The sequence below is a fragment of the Lonchura striata genome, chromosome 7 (genome assembly GCF_050655825.1).
Source record: "Lonchura striata isolate lonStrDom1 chromosome 7, ASM5065582v1, whole genome shotgun sequence".
In the NCBI taxonomy this organism is placed as follows: Eukaryota; Metazoa; Chordata; class Aves; order Passeriformes; family Estrildidae; genus Lonchura; species Lonchura striata.
This window is the reverse complement of record NC_140709.1, coordinates 9,549,163-9,564,657: the sequence shown is the minus strand read 5'-3', so window position 1 is coordinate 9,564,657 and position 15,495 is coordinate 9,549,163. Positions and strand designations below refer to the sequence as shown.

The 15,495-nt window shown below is 45.2% G+C and overlaps 1 protein-coding gene and 1 long non-coding RNA gene across 2 annotated transcripts in view; one reads left to right on the top strand and one right to left on the bottom strand.

Annotated features, from left to right (window-relative positions):
* Positions 1–3,771: 3,771 nt before the first annotated feature.
* On the bottom strand, positions 3,772–15,265 carry LOC116183864 (uncharacterized). The gene is made up of 3 exons (XR_004148560.3): positions 15,129–15,265; positions 12,896–12,961; positions 3,772–3,906 (listed from the first exon to the last, which is right to left on the bottom strand). It is a non-coding gene; the product is annotated as an uncharacterized LOC116183864 (long non-coding RNA).
* Positions 4,035–15,495, top strand: part of LOC110468281 (TGF-beta receptor type-2) — a 32,015-nt gene continuing 20,554 nt past the window's right edge. The window contains exon 1 of the mRNA XM_021526032.4: positions 4,035–4,283. Within this exon, the coding sequence (XP_021381707.3) occupies positions 4,178–4,283 (106 nt within the window). The 5' untranslated portion in view covers positions 4,035–4,177. The remainder of the gene's footprint in view (positions 4,284–15,495) is intronic.

Sequence of the window (15,495 nt, the reverse complement as noted above, 5' to 3'; positions counted from 1 at the left end):
ATTAGCTGAGAGGCTGGAGCACAGGGAAGTTGGCAGGGCTAAGGAGAAGGGGTTGTGGCAAAGCAGACAAGGCCACCTGTGTGAAAGGAGGGATGGCTGTGTCCCTCAGGGTGCAGTGCTGGCTTTGATTGACTCCTCGTGCCATCAGATCTTCAAAGGTTACCACACCACTGCTGGGACAAGCTGTAGGAAGGGAATGGAAAATGTCAAAAATCATCATGGTATTTCTCCTTAGGTGTTAGCAGGGACCTCAAGCCATGGCACCACATCCAAGATCTCAAACATCAAAACCCTGTGAAACTGAGACAGTGCAAGGTAATGAGAACTTTTCCCAGAGACTGATGGGCACCCTCAGTGCCACCAGGCAATGACATTTGAATTTAGTGGGTGCTCCCAGGACTGGAGCCAGTGTCCTTGTGAATGCAGGGTGGGGACAGCGGCTGGATTGGATCCACACTGCAAGCGAACATCTTTCTCAGGCAACTGCTGCTGATGGCACAGGGAAAGCAAGGTCGTGCTCATAAGATGCAGAAGTGATGACATTTCTGGGGTTTAATTAACTGCCAGGACAACTTGGGGGTAGTACAATATGAGCACACAACATAAAAACAAATCCATACTCGTGGATTTGTGCCCATTAGTAGAAGCTAAATCCTGATCCTATCAGCTAGATATTTTCTTTAGATCTGTCTTTTAATACTTCAAAGTATAAAGCAAATTTTCCTAACAGGACAGACACTCATGGACCTCATCTGAAGCCCGACATCACTGTTGATATAAACAGATTTAAAAAGAGCAATGCAGATGCAATAGGTATTAGTCCAGTTGTGTAATGTGCAGGCAATCAAGAGGGCCAGAAGGATATATCCTGATTGCATAAGTGAACCTAACACCTTTTGTTGCAGTCAGTCACTTTAAACCCTGTACCCTGCTAGGACCTCTGGGGCCTGGAAAGCATGGAGGAGGTCCAGAGAAGCTCAGGAGCATTGGTCCTTACATTAGCATGGCTACACACTTCCCTTCTGTCTCCCCCTTCACACTCCCTGTCACAAGAAGGTGTTCTTCACCCCTGGGAATAATAACAGGTTTGACTCACCAGGGCCTGACACACGTCCACCATGAGGTTACCCTGTGCAGGGGGCTTTAGTGCTCATGTTGGGAGCTTCAAATCTGTTGCTTGATTGCTGAGCCTTGCCTCCCAGGCTGTTTGGAACCCTCCTTTAAACATATGCTATATTGTTTCAGGTGTCCAAGGTTTTATTTTACTTCTCTAGTAAATATCTTCCAGCTCCTAAATGAGAACTTTGGGAAAACTGCTCCCACAATGCAACTTAAAAATCACCCTGCAGAGACCTTATGTTCCTCAGCTTAAATCCAGCCTTCAGTGTGTCTTGAGTTATGAGGCTGTCCAGACCACTAATAGAGGAGCAGGGGAATTTACACCAAAAGGAATAAACAAGCCAACAATAAAAATAACCATTTATCTCTTCTTCCTCCCCAGTGTCTTACTCAAAAGGTCACTGTGTTCTTTCATGGAAGCAAAGCTCTATAATGTGAGTTTAGGCACTTTAGGCTAAACCCCAGAGTACTCATTTCCCCCAAGAAACTTTGGTGCATTTTCAGTTAGATTTTTTTTCCCTTAGATAAGGTCTAAGAAATAACCAGGTTCTCCAGAACAGAGCTGGTAGTCAGGCCAGTGGGGCACATGCTGAGGGGCTCCCCAGTAGACTTGGGGTGACGTATGGCAAAGTGCCAGCCTCGCTTCCCTCCTCTTCTTCAGATGAGATTTGCTTGCAATAGCCTCAGCTCAGTGGACTAAAAATGGAGGTTACAGGAGGGTACATATAGCTCCCTGCAATCTTACACAAGGGCTGAACAGACAGGTAGCTGGCAGTGCCCAGTTTAGGAAAGCAAACCTCTGCCCAAATCATCATGGCAGCTTGTTTTGCCAAGCAGAAATTCTAACACCATCTAAAAATATGCATAACTGTTTAGGAAGAGCAGGACATGCATTGCTCCCCAAAATTTTTCTCTTGCAGAGCTTTCTGTAGATATCCAACTGCCTTGTAAAGATGTCATTGCATGGGACAGCTACTGCCATTGCTCTCATTTCAGTGAAATCTGGCCCCAAGTCTCTCCCTAAGATTGTCTGCAAACAGGACAAAGTGTTTTATAGGGTTCAGTTTGGCTCAGAAGTTGTTTGGGATTGCCTGGAATTTTGGTAAATGCAGATCCTGCAGCTCAGGGTCCCTGGCTGCAGTGACATTGGGCAGGAGTCCTGCTGTCTTCCCAGGTTCTGCTGCTAGGAAAAATAATACCCCATGCTTCTCCTGCACTTCCAAATCCTACAGCAATTTTTGTCAATGTCCACCATTGTTTAAAGCCCCTCTGGACTCCTGCTGGGGACATCATTTCTCTCCAAGTTTCATAGGCAGCAGGGGTTTCTTCCTGATTTTAAAGGGGGCTCCCATGGATCATGAAAAACCTGTGATGTTGCTAACACAAGCCTTATCCTGTTGTCCTGTAACACACACAAGAGTTCACATCTGAAAATCCAACTGGCAGTCTGAGAAACCTATGGGCATTGTGAAATGCTCTGAATCTGAGAGAGACTTGGCAGGTCACCCCAGGAGATCACTGTGAGCAAAGCAGTTCCAGTATGAGCAGTTCCAATATGTTTGTTGGAAAACAATGTCTTTCTGAAAGCTTGCTGAATATCTGCTCGTTCTTAGTCCTCAGAGGCCATATTTGACCTGTGGTAGCTTGGACCAGGGACATGCAGGCATTTCCCCAAGAGGTCAGGCTGAGCTGACTTGGGTCTGGGCACCCTGGAGCAAGTCAGAGCAGACCAAGAAACCTCTGCAGAGGCATGTCTGTGTCACCATGGCACAGGAGAACACTTTATGTTCATCAGCTGTGCCTGTACCACAGCTAACATCTCCTCTTTTTCCTTTTTAAACACAGAAGAAGGGAAAAGAGATATCATTATTTAACACACTAACAGAATCTTTTATATAAAATTTACAAAACAAGTGGGTGCAAGTTATCAGCAAGATGGATACAAAGAAAGGGCCTTCAAGTCCAATGGAGGAAAACATTCACCATAATGAATACACACACAATAGGTACACCACCTATCCATCTCAAATTGATTAGTGAACCAAAAAATTAATTGTAAAATGGGTAAATAAAAAGCTGGAGATTCACTGAATTAGAATACAGTGTATGCATTAAAATCACTCAGTGTATTTTCAGTAACTACAAAATATTATCTTATTTTTTGCCTGCAAAAAGCCTTAATAACAACATCTCTTTGCCACTCTCAAATACATTGATCTGAAGGATTGGGGTCAATCATAGGGCAAGAGTTTGAGGACTTTACTCCTCCTTTTACCACTGATCGATTGTGTTAACAACCAAGGCAAGTCAGAATTCTGATACATTTCACAGTTTCCCTTTTTTAAGTGGGATAATATTTCTTACTAGTTTTTGCAGAGCAGTCAGAGATCTTGGGCAGAAAGCAGATATTTAAATGCCCTATGTTATTATTTTAGGCCCTGATTCAGGAAAACATATATCTTTAAATCCTGCTGCTTTAATGGGTCGCAAGCACCTATTTTAGGCTAAGCTCACATTGATGTGGTCTTTCTGAAAAAGCTGCCCTAAAACTTTTAATTATCCCTATTATAAATATAGCCCATTGAAGCTTATTTAAAAAGATAATTTCTAAAATAGGGGGGGAAAGTAGTGAATTAATGGCAGCTCAGAGTATTGAGGCATTACCTTACGTGCTTTATTCAGATGGAAGACTCATGCAGGAGTACCCATGCCTTTTTGATTAGATGCATGCAGCAGCCTTTAGGTCCCCTTCAAAGATCCTTGGGCTGTACGGAGCCGGGAGCAGCTCTGCATTGACATCGGGGGGAAAAAAAATAAAAATCAAACTCTTTTTCTCAGAGCCTGACTTACTCCCCCCCAACCCCCCCCTTTCATATTTGTATATATTTCGAGAGGAGTCAGGCTTAGTTTGTTCATGAACTGCAGTTCCTGGGCGGACCCCACGCACAGCTGGGCTTTGGGGCTGGATCCGCCTCCCCGGCGAGCCCGAGCCGGGAGCCTCGCAAAGAGGGGCTCCGGGCTTGACAGCAGGAGCAGAGAGCGGCTCCAGCGAGCGAGGATGAGCTGGGCAGCGCCGTGGAGCCGGGCTCCTGCTCGCCAGGGCGATCCAGAAATGGGCTACTGGAGGAGACCGGGTCTGCTTCCCTTACTGCTGCTCTCCTTGTGTGAGTAGAAAAATGCTTCTGGGCAGGCAATGTTAAGCAACATACTCGGAGAGGTCGTTTATTTTTCCTTCCTCCAGCAAAACAGCTAATCTTTGATTTCTCCCCTGACAGCAATTAGCCAGAGGATTGGAAATAGCAGAGACTTTAGCTGAATACTCTGCTACGACTGCATGAGCTGCGTATTTCTCTTATGGCGAGGGGCAAGCGATTGCTTGGTGGAAAGCGCTGCGTGCTCGCTTGGAGCAGCTCGCAGATGTCAGTGTTTACAGTGCAAAAATATATATATAGGTCAGCATTACTTGTTGGAAGTTTTTATTTTATTGAGGGAGATTAAACGCAACTGAAGTGCACCGCTGAACGATCTGGCTTCGACAGTGTCCAGATGTGGTGAAGTTTGCAGCTTAGAACTTTTATCAGCCCTGCTTTATGCGCAGAATTAATCGAACTATTAAAGAAGGAAAGAAATGGGGAGGGGGGAGGAGAACTGTCTTTGCAACAACATCTGGTTATTCGGCAAACCTTTCCAGCACTTACGTAAAGATTTCTTTGTAATAAGTGCCCTGTTTCAGTTTTGATATCACTTCTTCAATACTGTAGATAAAACCCTCCAGCAGCACTTGAAAATGTGCCCATCCATGGTTTAACTTTTTCTTGTTTATATCTTGATGATTGTTTCATAACAGGGAATGGATTTGTATATAAGTGAGTGTTATATACACATCTCCTAAGTATGTGTGTGTGTCTTTCTATATATACAGAGTCTGTGTATGTGTATACAGGCATATATCCCTACAAAGCATGTATTTATATATTTGCATGGACGCTACTTTTAAAAGTGAACTCTTACAAACACAGACAACTAAAATGCAACTAAAATGACTTTTTGCTCAAAATCATGAAGGAGGATTATAATTCCAGTATTTTTGCATCCCCATGAAATCACTGGGGGCAGGGATCTGTATCTGCATTCACTTTACATGGGTCCCCCTATCTACAAGACCAGGGAATAAAAGAATGATCGGTCAGTAATTTGTGTGTAGGCAAACAAAACCATGGGTGCAACTGTTGAAGCAGAGAGAACCAGATGGGGAGATTCAGGACATAGTATCTGGTGGATTTTTCAAAGTTATGGAGATCTCTAGTACTCATTTTTGTAGCTATTACCCTAAAGTGTGGTTTGAAATGTAGGATGCTATACTGATAACATCCTGTTAACTTAATCACATTTGGAGCAGAAATTACTACAGGTTATTATTTAAAGCACAGTCTTGGGTTGTTTTTGGTAAGAAAGAAGACCACTAACTATCCTTCAGAAATACCTAATTTTGGAGTTATTTAACTTATGGTTTCCTTTTTCTGAAAGGCAAGGTTTTAATCTGAAAGAAGCCAAACCAAAACATATCACGATTACTAAGTTCATCTGAAAGGTTATGTGAGTGATATGATGACAAAATTTGCCTCTGCACAGGGTAAAAAAAATAAGCCAGGGCTTGCTCTCTGTGATTCAGCTCACCAGTGATGTTTTCTGGGACTACATCCACTTCCTCTGCATTTAGTGTTAAGATTGACCCTACAGTCATTCTGAGAAAGTAAAAATACCCGAGGAGGCCACTTCACATTGACATTAAAAGAGAAGGCAAGATCTAGTTCCCCAAATTCCCCAAACTGACAGAATATGCACATTCAGCTGTTCTTCAATCAACAAATCATACCACTCATCCAGCTTCTCTTTAATGAGTGACAGCACTGGCTTGGTGGCAGCAGCAAAGTTGCTCCTCTTAGCACAGATTTAAGACTTCCACAGAGAACATGGCCCAGACTGTGTCTCTGTTATCCCAGAATAACTCCAGCTGAGCATTTGTAGGGACCTTGCTGCTGTCCCTAAGACTTTACCCCAGGGTAGCAGAGACCCCAGCCTATGTTCCATGCTGCCTGTCTATGCCTTTAATCCCCAACTTCACTGAATGGCCATCCCACAGCACATCTGACCATTTCAGTTCATATGCAGTGGAAAAAGGGGCTCTGATCTGATAGAACACTGAAATTCAGCAAGTGAATTTCCCTAATTCTCCGTGGACAGCCCTACCAAGGCTTCAAAATACCCACTCCTAAACTTCTCCTTGATTGCAGTGCCTGCTGGAGGGCAGCATTTTTATATGGCTTTTTCATCAGAAGGTGAAGACAGGAGCTGTAGTTTCACCACTGCTAACACAAACCCTCACACAGATGGGCAGAGAACCCCTCCAGGACAGAGAGCTGGTGCAGTCCTGGACATAACTGGACTAGGACAAAGAAAATATGAGGATCATTGAGAATTGGAAAACTGTCATACAGGCAGGTGGAGCTGGAGGCTTTCAGTGTCTTTTGGTTGGCCAGGAGAGAGCTGGGAGGTGAGCTGGTCATCTATGGCCAGGTCTTGGGAAAACCTTTTCTGGCAGTGGTCTTCCTCTTCTATGGAACAGAGATAAAACAAGATGTGCACACTGGAAGCTAAATGGGGCACAACACAGTAAAGTTGTTCCAGCAGGTAGTTACTCAGGTTTGGGATGTGGTGGATATTTGTTGCTCAAAGCCTTCAAGATTGCAAGACTACTACATGCTTGGACGTCTGTAACCTATACAGAAACTACAGATTTGATGTCAGGATTACTGTATTGTGCACATGGAAATGCTCTGGCCTTAAAAGTAGGAATTAGGAGCTTTCCTTCCCTATTTTCTATGAATATTGGGAAATTATCCCTTGTGCTCCATCTGTCAGGAACAGGGCTTGTATCCAGCATGGGGCTGAGCTCAGCTTCATCTCACAGAGGGGACAGCAAAGCATCACAACCCTCTAACCTGTGGAGACTGCCTCAAGAACATGAGCTAAGTGTCACTGGTGTGACAACAGCTCTCAGGGCTGTGAAGAGCCGCAGGAGCCTGGCAGAGCCTTTGTGCATCCAGCCTCCAAAAGAGGATTTAAAACTCCAAATCTGCCAAGGCACGTAGCACTTACCAAGGGAGAGCAAGCCGTACCCCTTGGGCTCTGGTGAGGTTCCAAAGAAAGAGAAAGAAGATTTTTGAAGTGAGGTGAAGTTGCAGGTCTGCTACCCCAAGTCCAGAGTTCCCAGTTCCTGGGGTTTGAGTTTGCTTTACCATAATTTGCTTCCCCATTTTTAACAGGTCTCCTGTTAAAAATGCTGGTCTTCTAAAATATCCTAACATTTTTTTGCCAAGTCTCCCTTTGCCATGGTTGATAGCTCTACAAAGAGTGCATTTGAGGGGTTATCTCCTGATAGATGGTGACCTTCTGAAGTCACATGTTCTTTCCTGCTTGCAAAAACTGTTCCCCCAGTGAGCCTCTTTAGCTAAATATATAGAGCGTATAGAATTCATAAATCAGGACAGGGAGCTCCAGGGCTGTCAGAAAAGCATCTCTGGCTTTTGATCTGCCCAAGAAATCCCTGACCTATCCCAGGCTCCTCAGGCAGCTTGTTCAAGAAGTTGGCCTCTTATTTCTGAGGTCACCAGAGCTAAAACCAGAGGTTTTAGTGCCACCAAAATGCCAGCCTGCTCCTCTGGCAGGGGCTCTATTGGGATTGCACCCCAACACCAGTGCATGCAAAATTTAGGAACACTGGGTCAAACAGTGAGAAGATGAGGGAAGGAAAAAGACAAAGGAAGAGTCGCCCTGCATTTCACAGGCATTTGCAGAAAGAAGCTGTGCAGGTCCAAGGATGAGCCAGAGCAGCAGAGCAAACCTCTCCTCCCAGGCTAAGCAGCATGTGGAGGTGGGCACTGCCCACCCCAGGACACAGGGCTGCAGGACTGGTCATGACAATCTGTGTCATATTGATTTAATACAGCCAAAACAAAGGAAGAAATTACCATCCTCAAAAGCTCCAAGGGGCTACCAGAGCCCCACATTGGCTCGGTGTAGGTAGCTGGGTTGGGAGCAGGCACAGGATCCCACTGCCTCAAGGAGAAACTTGTGCATCTTACCATAAGGCTAAATAAGAGCAAAGCTGCAGCAAATTCTCCAGCTAGGAAATAAAAATGGAAGATACAAGAAGAACCCTGACAATGCAGAACTGGAGTGCTCTGCAATGTTGCAAGTGCCGTGAGACTCAGAAAGGAAAATGATGGCTTATTTTCTATTCACCTTTACACACCTCCAAATCTGATGCTACGTTTTCAGTCCTTGGTGTGAATTAGATTAACTGAAGTTTAAGAAGAGTGGCAATGTACAGCTATGTGAGATGAATGAAAACTGCTATTTCCTCTCCCCTTGCACCTCCAGCTTTGCTCAGACTTGAGACAGGCTAGTCGTTGCTATAGCTGACCATCAGTAAAGCTTCACTCTGTATTTTTGAGGAAAGAAATACTTTCTGAAATATTTGGTACAAACTGAAATTACACTACACAGTTTTCTAACAATAAAACCCCAACAACAAACACAGAACTGATGTTTACTGGTATTTTACTGGTGTTATCACTATTTAATGATGGCCCCAAAGACATTTTTGTGTAGTAGTAGTAAATAAGTCCAGCCAGCTGAAATCATTATACTTGTTACTCCCATTAGAGTTCTGCACAGATGTATCCCACATATTCACTGAATATGCAGAAAGCAAACACTGGCATTAAAAACAGGTGACTGGGGCCTTTTATTCTGAGAAAGAATTCCACTCTACTGCCTGTACTCTGCAGCTTTATATTGCTCTGTGATTTGCTCTGTCGAGTTTATTTCCTCAGGACATCGTTTTCCTCTCCCCTTAGTGATAACTCTTTGCAATAACATTTGCTTTCAGCCAGGCTCCACAGTGTTGCAACTTGCCATAAACTAATGAACTCTCCCATAGACTGTCATGTTTTCAAGGAAGTGCAACATCTGATACTTTTATTAAAAAAAAACAGTCCCACCAAGGAGACAAAATCAGCAGCTCCCACACACTCTGCTCTTTTCACATCCCGAGTTCAGCGCCGTGTGCCAAGTGAAAGCCTCGTGCTGGAAGGGGCCTCCTTGCAGAAGGGAGATAACACCACTGATGGCTGCCTGCCCTATCAAACCTACATTATATCCGTGCTGGACCCCAACTGTGGGATAACATTTCCTTAGGGATCTTCAGGGGGAAGTGAAGGAGTGGCTGAAAGCTGTCTTGGCCCTGCTTGCATGCGTGTCCCTGAATTCAGAGTCAACTCTTGTGATCCTGCCTCTGGAAATGATGTGTAGTGGACACATCAGAGTCGTATTTCTTCTTCTTCAGTTGGTTCATCTTTTTGTTACTTCCCATGTAGGATTGAAACACTGCTGCCAGTTTCTGGTAACTGTCAAAATTTTAGGAGAAGTGGGAGAGCCTTCTTATCGTGCAATCCTCTCTGCAGCCCATGCTCCTACCAATTTTGAGGCTCCAAGACTTCAACTTTCATGGAGCTGTTGCACTGCAGTGTTTTCCTTCCCATTCATAAGCCAGGAACAAATGACAGCTGATTTATACTACAGCAAATTCATTGTGGCATGTGGGTCATTAATGTGTCCAGCTGTGACCACAGCCTGCCAGGCTGTGCTGGACACAAAGCTATGGCCCATATGGACTCTAGCAGCCCAAGGACATGCCTAAACACAAGTGCTACCTTGGACTACACAGGGTTATTTGTATTCAAGATTTTTTTTTTTTTTAAGGATGTTATCACTATTTGAGCTGAGTGATTTGAAGCAATCAGCCTCAGCATGCTGTAGTTGGGGGGCTGGTGTGCAGTTCCAGCTATAGTGGGTAGCTGAGGTGGGGTTCCAGCAGTGGCAGCTGCAGAGTGCCACTTTGCAGGGTCCTGTGCTCCAGTTCTACCTGTGCCTCTCTCAAAGTGACCACAACTCTCAAAGCAGTTGAAGCAGCATCACACTGGACACATTCCGCCTGCAGGAAGACGTCCCACCTTCCCACACTGTGGATGGAGATGTTCTCTTTAGCTCCATGTCAGTTACTGTACCCAAAACTCCAGTCTTTGTGGATAAGTAGATGTCCAAAGAAAGCTGTCCCCAACAGCTTCCACCTTGGCTCCAGACTCAGTGCTGGTGAGGCGTGAAGGTTTCTGGAGGAAATTCCAGACTGCCTTCACTCAGCCTGCAAAGAGCATTGTCCTGCTCATGCAGCACCCAATGGCAAGTGCTCAGGCCGTGCCACAGAGCTGGAGAGTCCAGACTTCCAGGACCATCACACACCCCCTAATTCATGCCCTGCACACAAAGCAGCACAAAGGTGCTTGTGCCAGCCATGGGAGCAAGCACAGCCATGGCAGCCAGCAAACAGGGCTGGTTTATTGCCCTGCTTTGGGGTCCAGGCAGGGCAGAGCCCTGAAGCAATCACCTGAGCTGACACCCGCTGATGTCTGGTATTGCTCCACTATCCAAATCTCTCCTCATCTCTTCAGTTCCTGCAACATCCCCGTGAAGATGTTCCCTTTAGCAACAACATGCTTACATCTTTGCCTCTGGAAGGTCCAGAGACACCTGCTGGAGTTCCTGGCCATGAAGAGGGGCTTTTTCTTTCGATCAACAATGGAAGACCCTGGGATTTTGATACTGATCGATTCTTCCTTCAGCCATTCCAAACCAGAATGCTTAGCCATATCCAGCATTGCCATAGTTCACTGTGCACCCCATCAAAAGATAGTGTTGCCAATGTGGATTCATACCGTCACGAGCAGGTGTGAAAATCCAGAGAAAAATTTCTTCACATTTCCTGCAAAATCAGGATGATTTATCCTCCTGAGTTACCAGGGGGATTACTCAGGCCCCTTCCTGGAAATGGTTCTTGGGAGTGCCATGACTACAAGAGCTTCTGGTGCATTTACAGTGAGCACTGGTACAGATATTTCTTTTAAAAGATCCTTTGCTGCTTCCAGGTGGATTGTTAAATAAACTGCTGTCCATGCAGAATGAACGCCTGTGTCCCCCTCGAATGTTTGACTGAGTAGGTTGCCAGTCAATGCAGCTGGAGCATGATGAGGAACATCTGTTTGATGTTGCTTGATAATACTTCCTGCCTTGGAGACTCTAAACAGCAGCATCCAGCATGGAAGAAACTGAATCAGCTGCTGTCTTGCTGTGTAAAGCATTTTTTTCCATGCTAGATCTATCCCAAAATTAGCCTCAACCAGTTCATGATAGCAAAGAAGACCCTTCTTCTTACAGTGGGAAGTGACACACAGACCCATAAGCTCAAGCAGTTGAATGAATCATCCTTCTTCAAATAGACCCAGGGTAAAAGCATCCACAGAAATAAGATCAATGGATCCCCTGGGATCTCAGTTCCTGACATGCCTTTAATATGTCAAAAGGCACTCAGTAGAAGAAAATGTAGACATTCCCACCAGAGGCAGAAGCAATTAGCCTGGGGGTGAGGTCTCAGCAAACATTTGCTGTGGTTTTGTATATGTGCCCTGTGCTCACCTGTTTGTAGAACAGCATCATCACATCTGAGCCTTCCGTCACTCTTGCCAGGGCTATCAGCTCTGCAACAGGCTGTGGCCTGGGAGGCAGCTCTTGGACAGAAGCACTGTTCAGCATACTCAGATTGTGGCATGTCTCAGGACACTGAACTGAAAAGACAAGGCACTACTGCAAAATGATGGGATCGTGGAACAGGAGATGGGGAATAGAGAACATTCCCTGCTTTGTCATTTCTTCCATGCTGGAAGAGCAGCTTTTCCCCCTGAACCTCATCTCCTCCAGCTGCTGAGTTTCCCTGGAGCTGTGCTGCAGCTCTGCCCAGGGGCTGGGACTTGTGGGAACCTTCTCCTTCTTCTGCAAGAGGGATCTCTTGAGAGGCATTGCAAAGACACACAAGCTCCTCTTACTTCTATGTGTGAAGAAAAAGCACTTCAGGCTTTGTCAACAGGACTCTCGGTTCCAATTCCTGAAAAAAATTCCTTTCCAAGCCTGGTCCCCCTGCCCTCCTGCCACAGCTCTCTGCTGCTTTAAAAAATGGAAAATATTCAATTTGAATTCAACCCTACTGAGCAGTGTGTTTTGGTAAGCTTGTGTTATAACTCAAGCTCCTGAAAAGATATTTTTTAACAGGTGAAGAAGGGCATGAAAGAGAAGAAGATGCCATCTACTTATGTGCTAAACAGTTTTAGCATCTGTAACCCAAGCTAGCCTCAAGTTCCCTCTGAGAGAACAAATTATTTAATTACTGTTAGATCTGTCCTAAACGAGGGCAAAATATGACTCTACATAATAATTTTAGCAGACATAAAGAACTGGCAGTGTTGGAACAAGTTGGTGACAGCACATGGATGGAGAGTTCACAGAACACCTCTGCCCCGGCAGCTTGTGACACTGTCCCTTGCAAGCCCTTTTTCTCCTTGGGAATCAAAGAAATACAAATGCAAAAAACACAAACTGGTCAATCATAGGAAGTCCAACCAGAGATGAAGAGCAGCAGCTCCAGTCCAATGTCTCTTTGTGGGCTCATCAAAGACCTTCTAGCAGATGGGATAGCAAATGTGTGCCAGGAATTTCAAACACTCCTCAGGAGGTTCATCTAAATCATCAGTAGCCCATTTGCACTTAAAACAGAGCAAACCCTGGTGCCCAAATGTGACCCAGATAATGTTTCTGACGTGTTTACCTATTTGGATGGTATCTTTCCATTTCAATTCCATCTATTCATGGAAATCCAGGATTCATGCAGAGCCTGAAAAATACACAGAAAATTGAATTCCAGAGAATAATATGATGATAATAGTAAAAAAACACTGTCTGCTGCACAGTAGTTTTACTTGAATGGTAGGTTAACAGTAGGCTAGGCAGAGCAACGTCTGCTACTGACTTGCAGCTCACATGTTTTTGCTACTTGGTTGATTGCTGCTGCTTTTTCTGTGTAAAAGGGAGAACTCATGACTGCTGCATCCAAGAATGAGCTGCAGAAGCTGCAGTTAATTGGGATATAGGATAGACTGGTGATGCCTGTGCGGAAACAAGAGCAACAAAAATGATGGCAACAGCAGAGTGGATTTGGTTGACTGTTGCATTCTGCCATGCAGCTCTCAGTCCTAAAAGTGCTCTAAAATCCTCAGCAATTTCTGCAGCAAATTGCAGCAGGACGAGCTCAAACCACCCGTGTGTGGCCATGCAGTGACTCCTGCTCCCCAGCAGTGTGGGAGGTGGGAGAATGGACTTATTTTTAAGACTAAGAATTTGGTCAAAACCAAATCACTGCAAAGTGCTCTTCAAAGGGCTGAAATCTCGGAGCCCTCTGAAAACATGGCATGCAAATCCCCAATCATTAGAAGGCAACATCCACTGGGCATGTGCCAGCTCAGCCCTCTGCAAGCCCCACTGGCAGCCCACTCACCCCAGGCCGTGATGTGCTGATAGTGCATTGCCTCACCCTGCAAGGCACAGATAAGCAGAGGTGCTGGCAGAACTGCTAAAATTACTTATGAACTGCTGAAACTCAGCATTTCCCCACCTCCTCAGACCCTGAATAAGTTGCTTTGCTTTCCATCTGACAAAGAAGAATGGCACACTCCCCTCACGCGCTGTCTGGGCTGGCGGGAGGTGCTGTGGCAGTGGGGCCATGCTGTGATGCTGGTGATGGTTCACCACACTGTATCCATGATTTTCTCTTGGGCTGACCCCTGGCTGTGGGGTTTTTTCCCTTCCCAGGCACTTCAGGCTGTGCTGCTGGCTTGGTTTGCTTTCTCTAGGGTTTTCCAATACAACAGGGTGGAAAGGCCAGCAGAATATAGTAACAAGAAAGAAATGAGGACATAGATGCAATGAAAGGGATTTGTCAAACAAGGTTGCACCTTCAGACACAGAATGGCTGCAAAACTTGGTTTGTGTCATAGCTCCCCTCATCTGACATTCATAGCCCAGTGGCTGACAAATGCCTAAAGGGATGAGTACAGGTATTACCAGGCAAACTCACACCTGCTTTTGTCTGCCAGGGAAGCTTTGCCTGGCCTGGTCATGGCTCTGGAGGTACTGACCATAATTACATAATGACCCACAGTATGCAGCAGGTAGGGATTAAAAAAACCCCACTCTCAAGCTGCAGTCCTGGGCAATGTGAGGAATTCCTGTACTAGCCTTCTGTTCTAATCCTCAACCGTCCTTTGAGCTGTCTTTTCAAGGAAGGGTGCAAAGCATCCCTGCTCATCTCACAAAGGAATGAACTAGCTCCAGCAGAGGGGACAACCCCTAACTTTTGAGTTTTCTCCTTGTTTTAGGACAGCTTTCCTCATCCAGCAAGTCAGGACAGGGATAGGTGCAGTGGTGACACCCACATGGAGCTGTGAGCTTGCCCACCAGCACTGCCCCCAGGGCTGTCCCATCCTGCCCCTTCACCACCCTCATCTGTCCCTGGATCACAGCTGGTGCCACCTTTATGTTCAAATTCCAGCCCAGCAATTGGAAAATGATGTTACGTGGTCCATGAGCCCAACCAAGTCTAATACAGCATCTCAGCTTAATTGGACTTAGCTTCTTGCCAAGGTGAAGCAGGTGCTTGGCTGCCTCAGGGACTGACTGAAAAAATAATGCAAATAACATGCAACCAGGTAAGCCCCAGCCACCAACTTTACTGATATTTCAGTGAAGCGTGTCAGTGAAGTGGATCCAGAAACACACACATCATTTTCAGACATTGCTGAAAGTTTCAAAGACACTGAGAAAAACAAATGAAATAGTGCAAAGCCACTACTGTTTTATCCCTTCCACATTCCCCCATCCTCAGCTCAACATCTCTGGATGCAAACCGGTGTTAATGGGAACAATGTTGTCCATGACACCAGAAAGCAAGTGGTCCTGAAAGAGCTTGAGTTCAGAGTCTAATGGGGGTATAGTTTTTGCCTCACCTGATATTTACAGTCCTTCCAAAGCTCAGCAAGGGCAGAACATCTTCCTTGCCATGTTGGGCTGGGTCCTGCTGGGCTTCAGGACCTCAGGGCTGCAGGGTTGGCTTGCCTGATTTTTCAAACTTTAATGCCAAACTTCCTTTAGGGAGCAACTTTCACATTTTGAGTTCCTCAGCTGAAAGACAAAAAATAGGCAAGTGTTACACATTTCAAGGCACAGCAGAAGTCAACAAACTTGCTTAAAAATATTTAAGTAAAATAAACTTCATCTTAATAATTTTTCCTCATAACACACCATCATATTCTATGTGCAATTTTTCCATAACTCTTTTCTAATGGGTTGCATGAGAGCTTGGATGCAAATTAA